The following is an 18,806-nucleotide window of genomic DNA, read 5'->3' as shown; positions in this document are numbered from 1 at the left end:
CTTATTAATGAGGTCATTTCCAAATTTAAAATTAGATAGTTAATTGATTGAAATTCTTCCACCATTCTCCCTATTGTATATAGATGTTAAATTGGATTTGCTACTTCTTAGCACTGAATCCTTGCACCAATCTCATTTGATAAGGAATTTTTGAATGATTAGCTAAATTTTTGCAGGCATGTAATTTCCACATACTATACTATTACTATGCATTGTTTTGGGTTTTGACTGTGCTGCAAATTTGTCCCCTCAAGTTTTGGATCAAACTCCATGATCCATCTTCTTTCTCTTGCTTTCTTCTTCTTGATGATGGATCATGGATTTTAATCTGAAACATTGAGGGAAATCTTACACAGTCAAAACTTGAAACAATGCATACTAGCTAAGTTTTTGCCCATTCTGTATGAAATAATCGATATAAAGAGCAGAAAATTTGCCATGCATGTCTCCCATCAAGGTGATAATGCAGATATCATCCAAAAATGTGCTATTCTAGGTGCAAACATCATCCATTTGTGCACATAATGCCTGGCTATGAATGTTCCATTTGCAATGACATTACCCATATGCAAATTATTCATTCAGACATGTACTTCGGTACCCAGACTGAACTGCTGAGAAAATATAAAAAGAAATTATAATAACAAAAGCACAAATTTCATTTTATTTGTACGGCCCATAATATTGGTTAGAATAAAATTGAACATTACGCTTGATGTTTGTAATTAGATCAATTTTCATTTGAATGAGCTGGGCTTGAAAAATATACAGAGAGAATAGCAACTTCATAAGGAAACTGATAAGCAGGCAAATTTATTGCTCTAATGGAATTACCATAAAACCTAATGATACTTGACTATTTTATCAAACATCCTCAAACATTGAATCAATTGTTCACATTGTGGTTAATAGTAATACCATAGGAATATCATCCTTGATAACTTATAAATCAAGACCTTCGTCAAGGCCCTTTGAGTTCATTAATATATTTGAATCAATCTGTTTATCGAATTTTCTCTTCCTTCTAGATTCAAACTCTTGGTATCCCACCATCTTCTCAAGAGTTCAGAAGCAAGAAAGAGCAAATAATCAGAAAGAGAATTTCTAGTCAAGATGTTAAAGATAAAACCAACAAAACAAGTGCAAGTTTTGATGAATAACCAACTCTTTACCTGCTGGAATTGTTCCATAGATATTGGATTTTCATGAAGTAAGATACTCTGCAATGAAGTGCAGTCACTGAGCAAGTTTTGCGGAAGCTGTAATCAAGATAAAAGTTTTGTGTTGGAATTCACCCGTGAAATGCTGATTAATCTAATATACTTATATTATAAAACATCTCATCAAGAAAAGTTTCATATTAAGTTATTCTATTACAAAACATCTCATCAAGGGAAGTTTCATATTAAGTTATTCTTTTGAATCCAATATGCTGTCATGTTCATTACATCAATTTGACAATTAAAGAAAAGAGATACATTTTTAAAATAAGATCAAAGTAGGCATAGCTTTTGGCAATCTGAATTTCCTAATAATATGGAGTTATATATCCCGATGATGTCCCTGAAAATTTCATAATTAAAAACATTGATACAGTTTATCAAGAAAAATTGTACAAAACAAATATGCACTGCTAAAACCTCAAATTTTTAGCTTAAGGACCTGAAAATAGTTTAAGTATTAAATTTGATTATATTATTCTGTATAGCCATAAAAAAGAGAAGTTAAGGTTAGATGCTTACTGACAGTTGCAACCATAGATAATAGATAAATAGAAAAGATTTGACAAAAATGCACCAAACTAGGAATTTTCAGAGAATTTACAGAAAGGTTAGCTATGGCTTGAAAAATCCTGATTAGTAAGGAGTCAAGAGGTTCCTAATAGATGTTAATTTGAATATGCATGTCATAAAACGGCTTGGTGTCTGCAAGTGATCACAAGTGTGCATTTGTGTTCAATGTGGCTAAACTGCTTGTTGTTGTCTCTAGGAATTGGAGCACAAAGAGACTTCAAAATAACTTTGTGCTCAGGCATGCACATGAAAACTTTGCTGCATCAACTGCTGTCAAATCCAGCTGCCGTTTAGATATTTCTTGATGTTGCACAAAATGGATATGGGAAAGCAATAGCTCAAAATTCAGTGAAATGGGAATTTGTATCTAAGAAAAGTTGGATGCTTCTATGCCATCAAATGTTAAAAAACTAAGAGACAAAAGTCTGATCTTCTAATAAGAGAGATTTCATTTTAAAAAAAAAAAAATTCTTTAAACAATCTATCAGCACACTCTAGGGTAAATCAAGAGTAAAGACAAAAATGTTTCAGAAAAACTCAAACCTACTCCATTTGGTTGTTGCGTGTGTGTTTCATCATCGATTATGACAATGGAAGAGCATCTACACGAACTTCCAAGGAAGTAGTTTAACTTTAGACAACATGCATCAAATTTGGAATCTTTAATAGTCTATTATTTGAATTTCACATGTTTTTAATCACAGAATATATAGAGATGTTTCAAACTGGATATAGCTTAAAATCACAGAAAATTGTACCATAAAGTAGCAATATCAAAATCATATAATATTAGTAAGCTTCACTGCTTTAGTGTAGGGCTATATAAAGAAGAAGTGCATACACAGACAATGTACATAAATGCTCCAAACTACCTAGAATAAATTACCTGACTTATATGGTTGTTGCTCAATGAAAGAGACTTCAGGTTAGCAAGCCTACAAAGTGACAATGGCAGATCCTCAATAGAATTACCTAGAAACCAAAATAAGACAGGCCATCCAACATATTAGACAACATGATTTAAAATTAAGACCTTAACAGCTACTCAAAGAAGATGCAGAGCTTGAAAATTTGGAAACATTTATACAAGCACATGTTAGAGCCATGTAATAGCCATCCTTTAATGAATGGAAAAATAAAGTGATTTGAAACATCTGTGGTCAAATTGAGCTAAGGACCAAACATGTAGAAAATCTTGTGAGTGCTGTCCAGGAAATTTTTTGCTACGTACATTAACTGGAAATGTTATTCTCTACTTTACAGAGCAATAACAAAAATTGTGTAATATAGTGACATCCTTGTCTTGTAATATTTTAACATTGTGCATGCTCGGTTTTAAATAAGTGTAAAGCTCCTTCTGAGTCAAATGTTTAACAGCAAAGAGTAACAGGAAAAGGCTATATTCTACACCCATCCATGCAGAACAGAAATATGAGGCAGGAATATCAGATAGAATGTAACATTTGATGATAAATGTGCAACACAAATATATGCAAGCCAAAGGGCACCATCAAGGGCAACAAAGCTGAAACCTCTAGGTGGCAATTCTCTAGAATCATATTAAGATTATCAGCCACAAGCTGGGCTAGCATAAGTGAATCCCTACTTTCGTAATGGGGTAACATATTACCATTAGAAGTACAGCAAACTCCAAGCCTATTGCTATTATTGCCAAAGCCAGCTAATCATTGTTTGCCCATGGGACTCTGTTCCCCCAACCACGTCCACTACTGCACTAATGCCTAGTCTGAAGGAGGATAATACAAAGTTTAGCTTAGAGATAATTTCCCTATAACATCCTATACTCCCTATAAATGAGCCATATAGTATAGATTCTGCTGTACTTGTATCAAAATGGGAAACCGTGAGCTAGAAGTCAAAATTGAATAAAAATAAAGAAGATTAAGCCAAGAACCTCCAGCGCAAGAAGTAAGACAAAATGAAAGATATACATGTATTAGTTAAGACTTAAATTCTTTAAGCAGTTTTTATATGCAACGATTTGTTTCAATAAAGTCAGTAGCAATTCCTAAAAGGGTGCACGTTTTATAAGAGTTAATATATTCTCTTTGAATATATTAGATTTGCAAGGGATAAAAATACATTTTCAAGGGGTATGATTTAGTTAAAAGAAAAGATAATACAAGAAGTATGATTTCAGTTTGAAAGTAAAATAAAAAATATGTATGATTTGTGTTAATAAAAAGGTATGACTTTTTAATAAACACATCACTCTCTTAAGAGATGCATCTCTTCATAAAGAAGTTTGTGGCAGACTTATAGTCATCTCATAGCAGATTTAAAAGATCAATTTGAGAGGAAGAAATATAGCATAACTTGTAAAAGATAAGTTAATCCATCATCCTTGTAGAGGTGGAGATTTTAATGAGGGGTTGGAGCCTCTAGTGGACAAGTGTTCACAAATTGAATGAGGGGTTGATGCCTCTAAAATTGTAAAGAAATTTTTATATAAAGCAAGCATTATTGCCGTGGTTTTCTCCTGTAAGGGTTTCCACGTAAATATCATGTTATTGTGTTCTTTGCATTTGATTTATAAAGTTTAAATTGTTAAAAGATATTATTATACTGATTCCCCCCTACCCACCCTCTTAGTATAATTGTGTGCTCAACATAACAAATAGACTTTCAAATCAAATGGAGGGGTTGCTACTTTTCTTAATCCATGAATAATCTAGTCAATTTATTTTCTCATGACTATTCATGGGTAGATGATATCTTTCTCTGTCTTTATCTTTTAGTAATGCATATTTTTCCATTTTCATGATGTTTTTGTTTAAATTAGATTAGTTCTCTATTGTAATGTCCTCTTTTGGGATTGCCTTAAATCTCGCCCTTGTAAATATCAAAGTCTGCTAATTTTTGCCCTTATTAATTCTGATATTGGATATTGTGTTGGTGTTGGAAATAAGCCACACCCGGACCGACGATGGACTGGTCCAAGAGGGGCCAGTAGCTCAGTGGTAGAGCACTCCAACAATGTATGGAAGGTCCTAGGTTCGAGTCCTAGCTGGTCCATGTCTCAACATGGTATCAGAGCCAGGTCCAGGCTAGGAGCCCCAAGCACATGAGAGGTGTGGCTTAGGGGGGGGTGTTGGTGTTGGAAATAAGCCACACCCGGACCAACGATGGACTGGTCCAAGAGGGGCCAGTAGCTCAGTGGTAGAGCACTCCAGCAGCGTATGGAAGGTCCTAGGTTCGAGTCCTAGCTGGTCCATGTCTCAACATGGTATCAGAGCCAGGTCTAGGCTAGGAGCCCCAAGCACACGAGAGGTGTGGCTTAAGGGGGGTTGTTGGTGTTGGAAATAAGCCAGACCCGGACCGACGATGGACTGGTCAGAGGGGCCAGTAACTCAGTGGTAGAGCACTCCAGTAGCGTATGGAAGGTCCTAGGTTCGAGTCCTAGCTGGTCCATGTCTCAACATATTGATCCATTGACTTTCTTGTCTTCTTTTATCTTATGGATGGTTCCTCCAATTCCCCCTTCTCAATTGAATTAATCTCTTCTTTATATCTTCATTTGTGGGAAGTCACGCCTCTTATAAGAAATGAGTCATCACTCTTCATTGCTGCCCTTTGAGAATAATAATTATTCTTCAAATTGATCTCCCTTGGATGTCCTCCTCAAATGAGACTTTATCCTTTTTATATCCTCCAATGTGAGGGAGAGGTCACACCTCTTCATCATGTATGGCCCTTTGGCAAGAGACACACCCTTTCCACCATTAGCACCCTTTGAAAGAGTGCAACTCTTCATTATTTCTGCCTTTTGAAAAAAACACAACCTTTCACATTCAGATCTGCACTTCTTATTTATATCAGATCTGCAAATTATCCCCTCAAATGAGGTTCTCTTCTCCCTTTTATATCTCATGTTTGGGGGAATCACAACTTTTCATTTCATGTCTTTGACCATTCATTAACTTAATTAAAACTTAATTATATTCAATTGTATTCTTTTATATTTTAATTTTAATTTTATTATTATCATTTATCATTAAATTGCATTTCAAAGTGGGGACATTACATCTATTTAGGCATTAAAATAGCCCTAATACTTTTGCTCAATAGATAAGACAGAGATCATATTTCTACCAAATGTTCTCAATTTCTCTTATGGCCCAAGTTTGTACCATGTTGCGAAACTCAATGATCATACTTGCCTTTTCCCATTTGTTGTCATGATTGAGTGTCCTTGTATGTTAACCCAATTCAATTTGAGGTATACCTTTTGTGACATTTTCACACATCGCCCCATTGCAAATGGGGACCCCCACTTTTTTGCTTTCTAGGTTAGTTGCCTTCGCTTAGGCATTGGTAGTTTCAGTCTTTTGCTATTAGCCTTGAGATTGTAAGAGGTGTAGCATCTTAGGTGGCCAGGAATTAATCAATTCAAGTCTCTCTCTTTAGGATAAAGTGAGGTTAGTTAATTCTCAAGGCTTAGGAAATGAATGATTCACGATGATCATTCCATTTGATCATCATCTTTTGCTTGCAAAATTAAAGATGAAGTACTGAATTTGGCTAAGGCAAAACGTTTTAGAGAGTCAATATTCTAAAGAAAGAGAGGGCTAGAGTTCAAATCATCATGAGAAGCTTGGAGCAAATGAATCAAGACAGCGAAAGTTGCCATTTTGGAGGACTTCCTTTGCCTCCACAAATCCATGAACTTAGGTTTTCCACTTCCTTTGAACTCTTGAATTAGGGAATTAAGGTTTTACATTGTATTGTTTGAAATGAGATCATGATCTTGCTAAGTACGTTGTTAGGAAGATGTTGCAAGCTTAATTGGTAGCAGGTTAGGAAGAGGATTGATTACTTCCAATGAAGGTCCAAATCCACGACCTAAGGATTTCAACTTCCTTTGACCCCCAAAATGTGCAAACCTAAGGCATAACTATTTCCACTTCTTGCCTGTCCCAGCATTGCTGTGGGTGCTCAAACCTGATCACTCCCATTTCCATCCCCTATCCTTTCCACCCTCACCTTCCATTTCCATTTCCTTCCATCTTTTCTTCACCTTCATTCCTCTCATCTATCCTTCCTTTGGCATTCATTCCTCCACTCCTTCCATTCACCCTCACTTCCTCCCTTCCATCCTTATTTCCTTCTTCCATCTCCTCTTCCCCTACTTCCACTTCCATCTCCTTCCACTAACTTTCTTCACCTTCACCTACCATTATCACCTCACCTATATCTTCCATCATTTATCCCTCCATTTTCCTTCATTTTTCTTCCTTTATCACTTCCTAACTTCCCTTCTGTACACCCTTCCTTCCTTTCATCTTTACTTCCTTCCTCTCACTTTCACCCCCACTTCCTACCTTTCTTACATCCCTTATACCTCCCTTTCCTACATTCTCTAACCCACATCTCACATCTTTTAACCCCTTTACTTCCGTTAGCCTACCCATCTTCCTTTCCAACCTTCATAACCCTAATCCTATCCTAACTTACCCCCCTTAATCCCTTCCTTTGCCACGACATCCCTTTACCCCTTATGACTCCACACCGCGGCACTCGTCCTACCCCACACATCCTTCATCTCCCTTCATCCCGCAGCACCCTTCGAACTCATTATCTTCAAATCCCCTCCACTACCTTGTCGCATTACTTGGGCCGCATGAACTTTAAGATGGAGATAAAAGATTTTAAGGCATCAACAATGCCACCTTGGAAGTCAGATCACCTTCGATCAATGCCCCCCAAAAGGCACAAACTAACACTTCCTATCTCTAGTCAAAACAGCGACCTTCCACTTAGGCATTTCCTTCACCTATCCAAATCAGCGACTTAAGCAATTTTGATCATTTCCTTTGATTGCCCAAATCAGCGACCTAAGGTGTTTCATTTCCTTCGATGGTCTAGATCAGCGAACTAAGGTGTTCCATTTCCTTTGACACCCCAAATGTGCGACTTAAGGAATTTTACTTCTTTTGATGACCCAAAAGTGTGACTTAAGGAAATAGGATATTTCATTCAAGACCAAGAAAGAGAGGCATTTAACATTAGCACCAGCTTGTAAGAAAGACTAGTCGGCCTTGTTCAAACGAAATATAAATTGTAAAACATTAAATAGAAAGAAACAAGTTGGCAAAGTTAGACTAAACGATGTATCCTTTTGATGCCTATAAGAGATAGGTTGATCATTGCATTTGATCAACAATAATTATCAGCGAATTTGTCTTTTAAAGGCAGTGATCTTATTCAAGCACAAAGAGAGTTCATCATTCAAGATCAGTGAATTTACCTTCAGGACAGTGATCTTCACCATTGCAAGCAGAAAAATTCCAAAACATCACCGATTCATCTCTTCATCAAATAAATAGCAAATTTGTTGCACCAAGAAGACAGCGACCTTCACCAAATTTCTGAGCGCCTGAGCAAGGTGAACACATGAAATGAACAAGGCTCGGAAGGAGCTGAATTGATCAACTTCATTCACGGCTAGAATTAAAGATCAGAATTTGTCCATGAAGTGAGCAAATCTATGATCTTGTTGGGTCAATGACTGTGAGGCTGGAACTCAACTTTGTCTCTGCCTTACTTAAAGCATCAACATGGTAATGAATGCTTGGAACAATGAAGTGCTAAAGAATACCACCATGGAGAAGCAAGCGATCATCCATGACTTGGAAGTGCAACAATTTGTCCACTATCCATGATCAGACCTCATGATGTGAAATCTCAGACTTAAAATCCCAAACCAGGTCTTAAACTATGGAAAATCAGACATGAAGTGATAAATGTCAGACATAAGACCAGAGATTAGAACATCATTTCGCACCATTTTAGCATATATATCAGAAAGTTGAAAATGGGTGAAACCAGTATATGTCAAATATATCTAGTGTGTTTGATTGTACCTTTGTTTGTGTTGCAGGTGGCTGATAAAGAGAGTGAAGTGGCAGGCTGCAAGCAACATCAAGGCAAAGAATGAGCATTCACGAAGAGTAAGCTGAGATGGCCCCCAGTCATCATTCATCTAATCACATCATTTCAAAACAAAGGCGTCCAGATTCATTGAATCTGACTTATCCATCAAAGAGATAACTACCACATGTGGGAACAAAGTTCAATGCACCAACAGTCATCTATTGGTTGAAAATTCAAAGGAGGACATGTGTCCCATCAAATGTAATTTTTTCATTGATCAAACATTAAATGTTTTTAATGGGTGTAACAAACCCTAATTAGGGTTTCTATCTTTCAATCTTGGCCATTGATGAGGATTTGATCCTAGCCACTCATTGTAATGAGAGCACTATATAAGGCTCTACTTTTTCATTTGTAAAGGTTAATAGTTAAGAGCTCAATAGCAAGTAGATTAGATAGCAATTAGAGTAGATTAGGAAGAGAAAGCCAAGATTGTTGCCAAGACTTTGTTGTAAGAAGCATGTAAACTTCATTGAAGATATGGTGAAATTCATATGTTGATTCAGCAATTTGCATGGTCTCGTTTGATTTCAATGTTGTTTAGATGAGTGGAAGAACTTTGTGCATGATCAATGGTGAAATTCGTATATCCATACTACTAACACCTTGTTGATTGTAAAGTGTCTTTGCGTAGTCAATTGGATCCATCTTAGCCAAGCTTAACTTCAATTGCTACCTCTTCATTGATATGCATTGTCTTGATGGTATCTATGCTTGTAGTGGTGATTTGAAAATCATAAAGCTATCCCTAGAAGATCACACTAGCCTTGTGGAGATGTTTGCTGCATCTCAAAGCAAAACTTAGTTGAGCTTCACCAAAGATTGTCCATCACTCTTACATTCCTAGGATTAGATTAGCCTTCTCAACCTTTTATCCTTTTACTATTGGTTCAAATCAAGTTAAGTGAAATTCCACATTCCAGCAATATTCAAGCATTCAATGTGAGTCCACCTTGTGATTCCAGAAATATCACATCAAACAAGTGAGTCTATCCAAGAGCATGTCAAGACCTAAAGTTCAAGAATGTTGGAGTCATCCCATTTGGTCACACACCTTAGCATTTGGGAGGATTTTGTTCAAGAGAGGATAGAATACTTAGTATTTTATTATGTGTTGCATAGTGCATAAAAATGCCATCAACAATACCCCATCAAGTGGTAAGATGTCTTGTTCATGGCTTTTTTACTAGCAACTTTTGTAGGATGATAGACAAAGCAGCAGTTTAAAATGAAGTAATTGTGAGATTCAAAGGTTGTTGATGGGATCGGCAAAGGAGGAGTATGAAAATAACTAAGGCATGGAAGGCATACAATTGGAGTGGCTTTGCCACATGATTTTTTTGCCTAAGGTCTTAAACTTGGCTCAAGTGAGTAGAAAAAGCTTACAAATAATGGAAATAAGTGATGAAATCCCCTGCTTGGCACACTTCAATATTGGCTCAACGAAGTAGAAACTCTGCAAAGTTGGCACAATCGCAATGACAACCAAAAGTTCCACCAAAAATCACTAGAGAGGTACATGTCTGAAGTAGCTAGGCTATTAAATTCTCATGCCTGCTTTCAAGAGATGGTTTGTATCATTAGAAATTTTGCCCACCATTATAAAAAGATGACTAAGGTGGGAGAGGTGGACACCTAAAGTGGCTACGCCACTAAGATTTTCCATCGGCACTTTAAAAAGGGGTGGTGAAAGAACCCAACTATTTTGTCTAGGATTATAAGAGTAGCATGACTGAAGACAAATTTCACTAATTAAAATTGGTTCAAGTGAGTAAGGTCTTTGCCTAGGTGGAAAAATGGTATGTATGAACACAGGCACACCTTTTTAGTGGCTTAAAAACTTAATAACACCATCCAACTTGAAAATTTTGGCCAATGTTTAGAGGAAAGCTGTCATATTCCCTGCCAGTGTTTAAGGGCATGACATTTCGTAGCCTTTATAGCAATTAATCCCAAACCAATTGAGATAAAAATTTATTAATAAATTAAGGCCAACTTAGTCAAGGGACATTACAAGTAAAGATGAGAAAATATCTGTTAAGGCCGACTTATTGAAGTAATCGCTTATTAAGAGGTTTAGAATAAATCAAATATAAAAAAAAATATCAGGCCGACTTCATTAATGATGCCCAAATTAATAGCACACGATGAGTATCAATATGCAGCGAGGGGTATAATTAAATGCAGTGCTTGTGTTAGTTCAAGAAGGATGTTAAGATCGGATTTAATAAATAAGCAATAAGCAGCAGTTATCATAAGCATTAAAGAAGCGATTAAAATTATGATTAGAGGTAGCAAGTAGTATGACAAAGAGACATGTCCTTCTTGAGAGTCATCTCCATTCAAAGAGACACCTTCCTTTGATGGAGACATGATAATACAAAAAGGAAATAAGGAAAGGAATGGGAGGGCATCGAATAGAAATAGAATAGGAAATGGAATAAATAAAATAAGAGATCAGAGAATAAATGATTTGATCAGGATAAAGGAGAAATGTATAAAATTATAAATAATAAATACCATAAAAACACATACAGATGTATAGAGCAGAAATAAAAATATATCAGTAAAGTGTATGAAAGTATGGATTAGATTCAAATGTAGTTGTTATTCATCATTTCATTGATGTCAGTTGTTCATTTACTCTTAAAGTTTAATAATGGATTAAATGCTTGTAAACGAAATTATGTTGTGGAATAGATACTTTGGGCAAAATCAGGTATACTCCAAGTAAGGGACATTACAAAAGCTTTGTCTAATTCATAAAAGTTGGCAAAAAAGTTTAAAAGCTCCACTAGTCACATCTTTCATGTTGTTAAACCATCAACAATCTTTGCCGAGGGTCATGAGTCAACTAAGTTATCAAACGACTCCACCTAAGTGCATGCTAGTAGAATCACTAATGAGCACACCATGTTATGTCAGCCATATTAACATAAAAAATGTTGCACCACTCTTGGAATATTTTGTTCGGTGTGGAGCCTGATCAGTCTCCAAGTGGGAGATTGTTGAAATGTGGCGACACCCTAAAAAGGCCGACTTTGTTTGTTGCCCTAAAAATGCATGTTATAAGCGGTTGGGATGCTTAAGGCATTGTAATGTTGATGTACTATTTTTGCTGGATAATAAGAAAGATTGGACGGCTGTGTATGGTGGACGTAACCCATTTTGGGTGAACCACGTTAAATCTTTGTGTTATCTGTGTCCTATTTTATTTTTTTATCTTTTGTATTTAAATCTGCATATAATTGTTAGTTCATATTTGCTTCGGATCTGCTTGAAACCCTAACAATTGGTATCGGAGCGAGGTTTTCTGTAAATTGGCAGGACTTTCAGATTTGAGTGGGAGCAATGGAGGATTCCAAATTCAAGGTCGAAAAGTTTAACAGCCAGAATTATCAGTTATGGAAGATGCAGATGGAGGATTACCTGTATCAAAAGGATTTGTGGCGGCCATTAGAAGGAAAGGCAAAGAAGCGACCACAATGTCAGATGAAGAATGGGACATTTTAGATAGAAAGGCAGTAGGATCCATTCGATTGTGCCTTGCACCGTCTGTAGCTTTCAATATAACAGAAGCAAAAACGGCTGTAGATTTGATGGCGACATTGGCTAAACTGTATGAGAAACCCTCGGCTTCGAATAAGGTATTTCTTATGAAGCGTTTGTTTAATTTGAAAATGAGTGAGGGAGGATCTGTAGCGGAGCACTTAAATGAATTTAATACAATTACCAGTCAATTGTCTTCGGTAAAAATTACCTTTGCAGAAGAGGTTAGGGCTCTCTTGATTTTATGTTCTTTGCCAGAACGCTGGAATAGCTTGGTTATGGCTGTAAGTAACTCTGTCTCTGGTAAAAATACTTTGGTATTTGATGATATTGTTGGTGTTATCCTAAGCGAGGAAATGCGAAGGAAAAGCACAGGTGAGACTCCAACATCATCGGGTAGTGTTTTGAATGTGGAGAACAGAGGAAGATCAAAGGAAAGAGGAAAAGGCCCTTGGAATGAGAAGTCACGAGGGAAGTCAAAGAAAGGATGCTCTCAATCTAGAGGAAAGAAAGATTGCTGGTACTGCGGAAAGCCTGGTCATCTAAAGAAAGACTGTTGGTCTCAGAAAAACAAAGAAGGAGACAAAAATGAAAATGACAGTAAGGAAGCTAATATTGCAAGTAATACTTTACAAGATGCTTTAATCTTATGTTTGGATAATGTTAATGATTCCTGGGTAATAGATTCTGGGGCTTCATTTCATGCTACACCCCATAGAAAATATTTTCTAGATTATGTTCAAGGTGATTTTGGACAGGTATATTTGGGTGATGATGAGCCCTGTCAAATTGTTGGAAAAGGAAAGATAAAAATCAAGTTGCAGAATGGTAATGACTGGTTTCTGCAGGAGGTAAGACATGTTCCTAACTTAAAAAGAAATTTAATTTCTGCAGGGCAACTAGGTAGTGAAGGTTGCATAGTTACCTTCTCAGACAGTATCTGGAAGGTCAGTAAAGGATCATTAGTAGTAGCTAAAGGTGCGAAGGTAGGCACATTATATTTGTGTACTGGTAACACTTACTCTACCTTAGTTGCTATAGATAAATTTACTGTAGGGACAACAACAATAGATGTTGCAAGAACAGATTCGATAATGTGGCACCATAGGCTTGGGCACATGAGTGAGAAAGGGATGAAAATCCTTCACTCCAAAAATCTATTGCCAGGACTAAAGAAGATTGATTTAGAGTTCTGTGAAAACTGTGTTTATGGCAAACAGAAAAGAGTCAGATTTCTCAAGGTTGGGAAAGAGAAGAAAAGTGAAAAGTTAGAGCTTGTGCATTCAGATGTATGGGGACCGGCTCAGGTATCATCTCTTGGTGGCTCTTGTTATTATGTTATTTTTATTGATGACTCAACCAGAAAAACATGGGTATATTTCCTAAATCAAAAATCAGATGTTTTTGAAACTTTAAGAAATGGAAAGCTTTGGTTGAGAATGAGACAGGAAAAAGGTTGAAGTGTCTCAGATCGGATAATGGAGGTGAGTATTGTAGCAAGGCATTTGAAGATTACTGCTCCTTAAATAGGATTAGAAAGCAGAAGACAGTTCCAGGAACTCCACAGGAAAATGGTGTGTCAGAGAGAATGAATAGGACTATCATGGAACGCGCGAGGAGCATGAGATTGCATGCTGGATTGCCCTTACATTTTTGGGCAGATGTTGTATATACTCCTGTCTATTTGATAAATAAAGGACCTTAAACCCCTTTGGATGGTGGTATTCCAGAGGAGGCATGGACTGGTAAAAAGGTAAATTATTCTTTTCTGAAAACCTTTGGTTGTGAAGCTTTTGTCCATGTTGATAAAGAAAACAGAACCAAGCTTGATGCTAAATCTCAGAAATGTACCTTCATTGGATATGGGATAGATGAATATGGCTATCGGTTATGGGATTTTGAAAATAAGAAAATAACTAGAAGTAGAGATGTTATATTCAATGAGAAGGTTATGTATAAAGAACAGATGCAAGAAAAGAAGCATGAACAGGACAAGCAAGAATATGTGGTGTTGGATGAGATTCCTGAAAATGAAAGGCCACAAGTACCTGATGCTCAACAACAACAGAATGTCCCACAAACTCTTGCAAGTGTTAGACGTTCTACGAGGTCAAGTAGACCCCCTGAAAGATTTTCTCCTTCTTTGTATTCTATATTATTAACTAATTCTGGTGAACCAAAAGAATATGAAGAAGCGATGCAGGTGGATGCCAAACAATAGTGGGAGCTAGGCATGAAAGAGGAGATGGACTCCTTGATGAAAAATAAGACTTGGGACTTAGTCCCTTTACCTGCAGAAAAAAGAGCCTTGCCTAACAAATGGGTTTATCGGCTAAAGGAGGAGGAAGGAGGTCAGAAAAGATATAAGGCCAGACTTGTGGTAAAAGGTTTTGCACAGAAAAAGGGTATAGATTATGATGAAATATTTTCTCCAGTTGTAAAAATGACTTCAATTAGAACTGTACTTAGTCTTGTGGCTGCAGATGATTTACATCTTGAACAATTAGATGTGAAAACAACTTTTCTCCATGGAGATTTGGAGGAGGAAATATACATGTTGCAACCATAGGGATATGAGGTCAAAGGTAAGGAGAACTTGGTGTGCAGGTTGAAGAAAAGTATGTATGGCCTAAAACAAGCACCCGACAATGGTATTTAAAATTTGATAGTTTCATGGCTGAACATGGTTATCTTAGATGTCATTCTGATCATTGTGTATATTTTAAGAGATTTGATAATGGCAGTTATATTATCCTGTTGCTTTATGTTGATGACATGCTTGTTGCTGGGTCTAACATGCAACATATAAATGATCTTAAACAGAAATTAGCCAGGTCATTTGCTATGAAGGATTTGGGTGCAGCTAAGCAAATTCTCGGTATGAGGATTACTCGGGACAGGAAAAATAGAACCTTGAATTTGTCCCAAAGTGAGTATATAAAGAAGGTGTTGAAAAGATTTAACATGCATGATGCAAAAGCAGTTAGTACACCTTTGGCTAGTCATTTCAAATTGACTAAGGAGATGTGCCCAAAGGCACAGGAAGGGGTTAATAAAATGTCTAACATCCTGTATTCATCAGTTGTTGGCAGTCTGATGTATGCAATGGTATGCACAAGGCTAGATATTGCACATGTAGTGGGAGTTGTGAGCAGGTTTATGAGTAATCCGGGTATGGAACATTGGAATGTTGTGAAATGGATTCTTTGGTATTTGAAAGGAACTACTACGAAGGCATTATGTTTCAAAGGATCTAATGTTGCTCTGAGTGGATTTGTTGACTCTGATCTGGCAGGTGATATTGATTCACGGAGGAGTACTACAGGGTATGTTTTTACTATAGGGGGAACTGCAGTCAGTTGGATTTCTAGGCTGCAAAAGGTTGTTGCACTTTCAACCACTGAAGCTGAGTATGTTGCTGCTACAGAAGCCAGCAAGGAGATGATTTGGTTACAATGTTTTCTGGAGGAATTGGGTCAAACACAAGAGGATCGCCCATTGTATACTGATAGCCAGAGTGCCATTCATCTTGCGAAGAACTCTACTTTTCATTCAAGGACAAAGCACATTCAGCTCAGGTACCACTTCATCTGGACTGTTTTGGAGGAGGGTCAGTTATGGCTTGAGAAGATTCACACAAATGAGAATCCTGCCGATATGTTCACAAAGGCAGTTCCACAGGAGAAGCTGATTTCTTCATCAGTTTCTGTTGGTCTTCTTGATTGATAATTGTGGAATGTATACCAGTCGAGGCCTAGTGTTTTTTCCAGTGGATGTTGCATGTACAGTGGTGTCGTGTAGTTTCAGTCTCCAAGTGGGGGATTGTTCGTTGTGGAGCCTGATCAGTCTTCAAGTGGGAGATTGTTGAAATGTGGCGATTGATCAACAAAGTACTGTACACTCAGCATGTATCCTTGCCGGGGTCCGGGGGTTTGGGGGCGGTAGCCCCCAAAGTGGGCAAAGCCTGCTACGGGGGTTCGAGGGTGGTAGCCCTGGAAAAAAAAAAATTTTGCCGTTTTCTGTTGATGAAAACCGACATTGTAATAAAACTCTAAAAAGGCCGACTTTGTTTGTTGCCCTAAAAATGCATGTTATAAGTGGCTGGGATGCTTAAGGCATTGTAATGTTGATGTTTGTTGCCCTAAAAATGCATGTTATAAGCGGTCGGGGTCCGGGGGTTTGGGGGCGGCAGCCCCCAAAGTGGGCGAAGCCCGCTACGGGGGTTCGAGGGCGGTCGCCCCGAAGAAAAAAAAAAATTGCCGTTTTCTGTTGATGAAAACCGACATTGTAATAAAACCCTAAAAAGGCCGACTTTGTTTGTTGCCCTAAAAATGCATGTTATAAGCGGCTGGGATGCTTAAGGCATTGTAATGTTGATGTACTATTTTTGCTGGATAATAAGAAAGATTGGACGGCTGTGTATGGTGGACGTAACCCATTTTGGGTGAACCACGTTAAATCTCTATGTTATCTGTGTCCTATTTTATTTCTTTATCTTTTGTATTTAAATCTGCATATAATTGTTAGTTCATATTTGCTTCGGATCTACTTGAAACCCTAACATATTTGACATATTGTCATGAGCCATACCTAATCTGTATTTTCAAAATCCATCCATGAACTATGTATAATTTAATATATAAAATTTGCTCAAGATATATATGTAATTTGTCCCATATGATATAAACAAATTATTCAGATTAAGAGTTAGTGGATTAACTTGACCGTTCTGACTTGTTTAACATAACATAACTATTAATTGGGAATCGAATTACATAATATTTTGGACATGTCCTTAAGGGAGGACACATCATTAAGGGAGGACGCGTCCTTAAGGGAAGACATGTGTTGTCCTCATTTTTGTTTCCAAAAATGAAGGACCACTACGGTGAAATTTTTATGAAAAAATGAAAATTTTCTCTCTGTGGCATGCTTCCCGGGGCAGAATTTTGACTAATCCTTGGACTGGCTTAATCTTCAGTCCATTCTCGAACTATGTTTCAAATTTCGTCCAATTCTGGGTTCGTTTGCTATGCCTTTCCTTCAATTTCGGGTTTTAAAACCCAGACTGCAGGTGGAGAATTTTCTTCAAACTGCAAGTTTTAATGATATTCATTGTTATGGTCTTTGTAGGGGAATTTTTGATCAATTACATGTGCACTTTTATTTTAAATATGTCACTTGTAATTTATTTTAAGTTTCCCCTTTGATGTTTTTATCTTTTTTATTGTTTTTTGGTCATTTTTAGTTAAAATAGGGATTTTTTGGCTCAACTGCAAGTAAACTTGCAGTTTGGTCAAAAAACCCCTACTTTAATGGTTTTTGCATGTAATAGGGATTTTAAATCCCCATTACATATGTGCAAGTGTTTTTAACTTGTTGTAGGGATTTTATTTCCCTTTTACAAGTATTTTTAAACTTGCAGTTTGCTCCAAAAAAACCTGATTTTGCCTTGCAAATGCATTTTTGACAATTTTAAACTTGTCATTTGTCCAAAAAAACCCAATTTTGGCTTGATAAGTGAAAAAGTGAAAAATTAAACTTGCTATTTGTCTTAAAAAACCCGATTTTGGCATGTAAATGAAAAAAGTGAAAATAAAACTTGTTATTTTCTCTCTAAAACCCAATTTGCTTCATTTTGGGCAAATCGAACTTGTCATGTGTCTCCCAAAACCCGATTTGCATGAAAAATTGATTTGTTGAAGATTTCAAAGCAATTTTTTGTGGAGATTTTTTAGGGAGGAAAGGCGTTTTTGCTTCTACCCTATTTTCATGCAATCATCAACATCTTTCATGCCAAATGGAGGTTATATTGACTGGTTTTTGGAGCTAAATCAGCAAAAACGTGGTTCTTTAAATCCACATTTTGGGAGTTTTTACTTCATAAATCTGCAATCTCCTTAAGCGTTTTGTCTTCTTCTACCTAGGCGTGGAGGGTGAGAGGATTTTCGCACCATTTAATGATGCCGTTGGAGTTTATAATGGTGGCCACGTGATTCCCTTTGGCCACGTTTTTAACCTTTGGCATCGTTTTCAATCATTTGGCGTCATTACTTCTTCTTCTACCTTAGGCGTTTTGCTCTAATAAACTTGGATGCACACTCTCATTGGCATTTTGGTCCTCCAAGTTTAAGATTGCTGCTATATTTGGGGCATTTTTACAAAAAACGTGATAAGGGTTTGACATTCCGGATTGCTCCTTTTCACTGTTTTTGCTTCTTCATTTCAAGAATTGTTGCATTATTGGAGAAGCATTTTGCATTTTTAAGAAAGGTATGTTCTCTTTCCTTTCTTCCCTTCATTTTATTATTTTCTTGTTTTCTTTATTTTTCGTTATTAGTTGCATTTTTGGCATGTGATGTTCTTCCCCTATAAATTGGTTTTTGTGAAGGAAATCTTCCCCTTAATATGCAATTGTTGAATTGCATTGTTCTTCCCAAAATTCCCTCCTAACTTGTATTCGGGATTTTTACTCTCGATTACAAGTTCGCTGGAAATTTTTGTCCTTCC

General features: G+C 36.9%; 1 protein-coding gene across 1 annotated transcript in view; it reads right to left on the bottom strand.

The window, feature by feature from the left end:
* Nucleotides 1-712: 712 nt before the first annotated feature.
* The window catches only part of LOC131028764 (plant intracellular Ras-group-related LRR protein 7), a 112,057-nt gene continuing 93,963 nt past the window's right edge, over nucleotides 713-18,806 (bottom strand). The window contains exons 7-9 of the mRNA XM_057959102.2: nucleotides 2,680-2,765; nucleotides 1,173-1,259; nucleotides 713-1,053 (exon numbers count right to left, since the gene is read on the bottom strand). Of these exons, the coding sequence (XP_057815085.1) occupies nucleotides 943-1,053; nucleotides 1,173-1,259; nucleotides 2,680-2,765 (284 nt within the window). The 3' untranslated portion in view covers nucleotides 713-942. The remainder of the gene's footprint in view (nucleotides 1,054-1,172; nucleotides 1,260-2,679; nucleotides 2,766-18,806) is intronic.

The sequence above is a fragment of the Cryptomeria japonica genome, chromosome 5 (genome assembly GCF_030272615.1).
Source record: "Cryptomeria japonica chromosome 5, Sugi_1.0, whole genome shotgun sequence".
NCBI classification, from domain to species: domain Eukaryota; kingdom Viridiplantae; phylum Streptophyta; class Pinopsida; order Cupressales; family Cupressaceae; genus Cryptomeria; species Cryptomeria japonica.
This window is presented reverse-complemented; position numbering and strand designations above follow the sequence as displayed.